Below are 5,168 nucleotides of genomic sequence, written 5' to 3' on the forward strand. Positions count from 1 at the left end.
TTTTTTTTTTTTTTTTTTTTTGCGACGGAATTTTGCTCTTATCGCCCAGATTGGAATGCAATGACGTGATCTCGGCTCACTGCAACCTCCGTCTCCCGGATTCAAGCGAGTGTCATGCCTCAGCCTCCTGAGTGCTTGGGATTACAGGCATGTGCCACCATGCCCAGCTAATTTTTTTTTTTTTTTTTGATACGGAGTCTCGCTCTGTTGCCCAGGCTAGAGTGCAGTGGCATGATCTCAGCTCACTGCAAGCTCCGCCTCCCGGGTTCACGCCATTCTCCTGCCTCAGCCTCCCAAGTAGCTGGAACTACAGGTGCCCACCACACCACGCCCAGCTAATTTTTTTGTATTTTTAGTAGAGACGGGGTTTCACTGTGTTAGCCAGGATGGTCTCGATCTCCTGACCTCGTGATCCTCCCGCCTCAGCCTCTGAAAGTGCTGGGATTACAGGTGTGAGCCACCGCACCCGACCTGTATTTTTTTTTTTAGTAGAGATGTGGTTTCAACATGCTAGCCAGGCTGGTCTTGAACTCCTGACCTCAAGCGATCCACCCGCCTCGGCCTCCCAAAGTGCTGGGATTACAGGTGTGAGCCACTGCACCCAGCCAGTTGCTTGATTTTTTAAGACTGCCAAACTGTTTTCCAAAGTGGCTGTACCACAGTACATTCCCACCAGTGATGTATGAGAGATCCAGTTTCTCCACATCCTCACCAGCATTTGATATTGTCAGTATATTTTGTTTTATTTTATTTTGAGACAGAGTCTTACTCTGTTGCCCAGGCTGGAGCGCAGTGGTGCAATCTTGGCTCACCGCAACCTCCACCTCCCAGGTTCAAGCGATTCTCCTGCCTCAGCCTCCCGAGTAGCTGGGATTACAGGCGCCTGCCACCGTGCCTGGCTAATTTTATATTTTATTAGAGACGGGATTTCACCATGTTGGCCAGGCTGTTCTCGAACTCCTGACCTCAAGTGATCCACCCACCTCAGGCTCCCAAAGTGCTGAGATTATAGGTATGAACCACCGCGCCAGGCCCAGAGAGTAAAATTTTTTATTTTTTATTTTATTTTTTTTTGAGACAGAGTCTCGCTGTGTCACCCAAGCTGGAGTGCAGTGGTGTAATCTTGGCTCGCTGCAACCTCTGCCTCCCGGTCTCAAGCGATTCTCATGCCTCAGCTCCTGAGCAGCTGGGATTTTGGCATTTTAGGCATGTGCTACCATGCTCAGCTAATTTTTGTATTTTTAGTAGAGACTGGGTTTCGCCATGTTGGCCAGGCTGGTCACGAACTCCTAGCCTCAAGTGATCCACCCGCCTCAGCCTCCCAAAGTGCTGGGATTACAGGCATGAGCCACCACACCCAGCTGAATTTTGATGAGGTCCAGTATATAATTTTTTCTCTTTTTTTGGATCCTGCTTTTGTTGTCAGGCCTAAGAACCCTTTGCGTACCCCTAGCTTCTGAATATTTTCTCCTGTTTATTTTCGTAAAAGTTTTATAGTTTTACAGTTAAGTATATGATCTATTTTGTGTTAGTTTTTTTTTTTTTTTTTTTCTTTTTTTTTGAGATGAAGTTTCGCTCTTGTTGCCCGGGCTGGAGTGCAATGGCATGATCTCGGCTCACTGCAACCTCTGCCTCCCAGGTTCGAGCGATTCTCCTGCCTCAGCCTCCCAAGTAGCTGGGATTACAGGCATGTGCCACCACGCCTGGCTAATTTTTTATATTTTTAGTAGAGATGGGGTTTCTCCATGTTGGTCAGGCTGGTCTCGAACTCCCAACCTCAGGTTATCCACCCGCCTCAGCCTCCCAAAGTGCTGGGATTACAGGCGTGAGTCACTGTGCCCAGCCGAGTTAGTTTTTATATAAGGTGTGAAGTTCATATTTTTGGCTATGGATGACCAATTGCGTCTGCACCATTTGTTGAAAAGGCTATTCTTCCTCCACTGAGTTGTTTTTGCACCTTTGTGCAAAATCATTGGGCTACACTTGTATGGTTTTATTTCTGGGTTGTTTATTTGTTCTATTGTTCTGTGATCCTATCCCTTCATCTGTATCACACTGTCTTGATTATTGTGGCTACATAGTAAACCTTAAAATTGAATAGTGATTCCTCCCACTTTACTCTTCGTTTTCAAGATTTTCACTGTATTTTTTTTTGAGAGAAGTAAAATTGTATATAAAACTGGCCATTGGTTTAACTCAACATTCTTTGGAATTTTTGGCAAATGAAAGGTTTTGTTATTTCTGTCTTATGTTATTAGTAAATAATAAATAATTCTGGCTGGGTGCAGTGGCTCATGACTGTAATGCCAGCACTTGGGAGGCTGAGGTGGGAGGATCATGTGAGCCCAGGAGTTCAACACCAGCCTGAGCAACATAGTGACACCCCCGTTTCTAAAAAAAAAAAAAAATTTATACATAAAGGCCAGGTGTGGTGGCTCACGCCTGTAATCCCAGTACTGTCGAGGCCGAGGCAGGCAGATTGCTTAAGCCCAGGAGTTCAAGACCTGCCTGGGCAACATAGAGAAGCCCCATCTCTACAAAAAATACAAAAATCAGCTGAGCATGGTGGAACATGTGTGTATTCCAAGCACTTGGGAGGCTGAGTTGGGAGGATCCCTTGAGGCCAGGAGGTCAAGGCTGCAGTGAGCCCTGATTGTGCCACTGCACTCCAGCCTGGATGACAGAGTGAGACAGTGTCATTCATTCATTCATTCATTCATAATTCATTACTTCAAAAGTGTAATGTCTGACTAAATATTATGAAATAATGTATTTTAAGAATAATTATCCAGCCCAACTACCAAATTTTGATTTTAGGTCTCACATTTTCTGTATACCTCAGCTTGTTAGTATTGGTTTTAAGTAAGTTGCCTAATTAAAAGAACTTAAATGCCAAGTTGAGTATATTAATAGCATGCTCACTTTGTCTTTTTTAGATGGTGTTATCTGAAAAGGTTAGTCAGCTGATGGAATGGACTAACAAAAGACCTGTAATAAGAATGAATGGAGACAAGTTCCGTCGCCTTGTGAAAGCCCCACCGAGAAATTACTCCGTTATTGTCATGTTCACTGCTCTCCAACTTCATAGACAGTGTGTCGTTTGCAAGTATGAACTTCAACTACACTTTAAAATTAAATAACTCATATAATGTTAACCATGTCTCAATTCCAGAAGAGCCAAATCAGTGCAGTAGGTAGTTAAATAATGTGTATACCTTACTCAGGATGTCTATGGTAGCAATACTACTGCTCTTTTATAGTCAATTCTTGATTATCCACATTAGTGGGGGAAGCATGGATAAATAATTGTGGTAGCCATCATAAAAGTAACTTAAAGATCAGTCATATTATAAATTAGTATCAACTTGGCCGGGCATGGGGGCTCATGCCTGTAATCCCAACACTTTGGGAGGTCGAGGCAGGTGGATCTTCTGAGGTCAGGAGTTCAAGACCAGTCCAACCAACATGGTGAAACCCCGTCTCTACTAAAAAAAAAAAAAAAAAAAAAAAAATTAGCTAGGCATTGTGGTGCCTGCCTGCAGTCCCAGATATTTGGGAGGCTGAGGCAGGATAATCGCTTGAACCCGGGAGGCAGAAGTTGCAGTGAGCCAAGGTTGCGCCACTGCACTCCAGCCTGGGCGACAGAGCGAGACTCTGTCTCAAAAAAAAAAAAAATTAGTATCAACTTATGTAACTGTATGCCAGTAACATTGATGTAGTATTTTATTATTATTTATAAGTGCTTTCAACTTCATACTCTTGTATTGTCAAAATCCCAAAAGGTAGGTAAAGCAAATATCCTACTATTTTTGGAAGAAACAGGCTCCAGAATTTTAACTGGTCTACCCAATGCCAATGCTTGAGATGCTTACTAATGCAATAATGGTGGCTTCATCCAAGTTTGGAATTCAAGAAAACTGGTAATTTTCTTTTCTTTTCTTTTCTTTTTTTCTTTTGAAACAAAGTCTTGCTCTGTCACCCAGGCTGGAGTGCAGTGGCGTGATCTTGACTCACTTCAATCTCCACCTCCCGGGTTCAAGCAGTTCTCCTGCCTCAGCCTCCCAAGTAGCTGAGACTGCAAGTGCACATCACCATGTCCAGCTAATTTTTGTATTTTTAGTAGAGACAGGGTTTCACCATGTTGGCCAGGATGAACTCGATCTTTTGACCTCATGATCCACCCACTTCAGCCTCCCAAAGTGCTGGGATTACAGGCATGAGCCACCACACCCGGTTGGTAATTTTTTTTTTTTTTAAAGATGCAGCTGGGTGTGGTAGCTCAGTCTGTAATCTCAGCACTTTGGGAGGCTGAGGCAGGAGGATCACTTGGGCCCAGGCATTGGAGACCAGACTGGGCAACATAGTGAAAATTTGTATCTATAAAAATAAACAAAATTAGCTGGGTATGGTGATGTGCCTGTAGTCCCAGCTACTCCGGAGGCTGAGGTGGGAGGATCACTTGACCCTGGGAGGTCAAAACTGCAGAAAGCTGTAATCATCCCACTGCACTCCAGCCTGGGTGACAGACCAAGACCCTGTCTCAAAAACAAGCAAACAAAAAAATAAAGATGCACGGGATCTCATGTGAAATCTGAAAAGGTTGAACTCCTAGAAGCAGAGTAGAATTGTGGTTTTCAGAGGCTTGGGAGAGGACGGTGGGGAAAGTGTACCAAGTTTTAGTTAGATGAGAGGAGTAAGTTCTGTTGATCTATTGCACAGCATGGTGACCATAGTTAATGTATTGTAGATTTTGAAATTGCTAAAAACATATTAAATATTCTCACCACCAAAAAATAATAAATAGGTAAGGTGATGGGTATATTAATTATTTTTTTAATCCCAAAGATCCATGATTTAGGGATGTTTCTAATTTCCCAATTGTTTTATAGTGATTGTAAACCTTGGAGATGGAGACTAGTCTTGCTTAAGTTTTCATCAAACAGTGGTTTCTTGATTTTATTTTATTGTTTCTTGATGATCTTAGGAGCAAAGATTGCTATTTCTTTTTAAATAAAAGCACCATGAACAATTCAAAATGGTGGATACTAAAAAATAAAATAGCTTTTGCTTTTTAGTGTCTTTTTACTTATATTTTTAGATCAGTGTATCTGATTTGGTAATTAACTTTAAATAAAATGACAAAGCTACTGTATGAATAATTGGTTTAG

At 42.5% G+C, this 5,168-nt stretch overlaps 1 protein-coding gene across 1 annotated transcript in view; it reads left to right on the forward strand.

Moving 5' to 3' along the window:
• Nucleotides 1-2,936: 2,936 nt before the first annotated feature.
• The window catches only part of MAGT1 (magnesium transporter 1), a 16,899-nt gene continuing 14,667 nt past the window's right edge, over nt 2,937-5,168 (forward strand). Inside the window, exon 1 of the mRNA XM_017859207.1 lies at nt 2,937-3,106. Within this exon, the coding sequence (XP_017714696.1) occupies nt 2,937-3,106 (170 nt within the window). The remainder of the gene's footprint in view (nt 3,107-5,168) is intronic.

Source organism: Rhinopithecus bieti, unplaced genomic scaffold (assembly GCF_001698545.2).
Source record: "Rhinopithecus bieti isolate Rb0 unplaced genomic scaffold, ASM169854v2 scaffold_50562, whole genome shotgun sequence".
Lineage (NCBI taxonomy): Eukaryota > Metazoa > Chordata > Mammalia > Primates > Cercopithecidae > Rhinopithecus > Rhinopithecus bieti.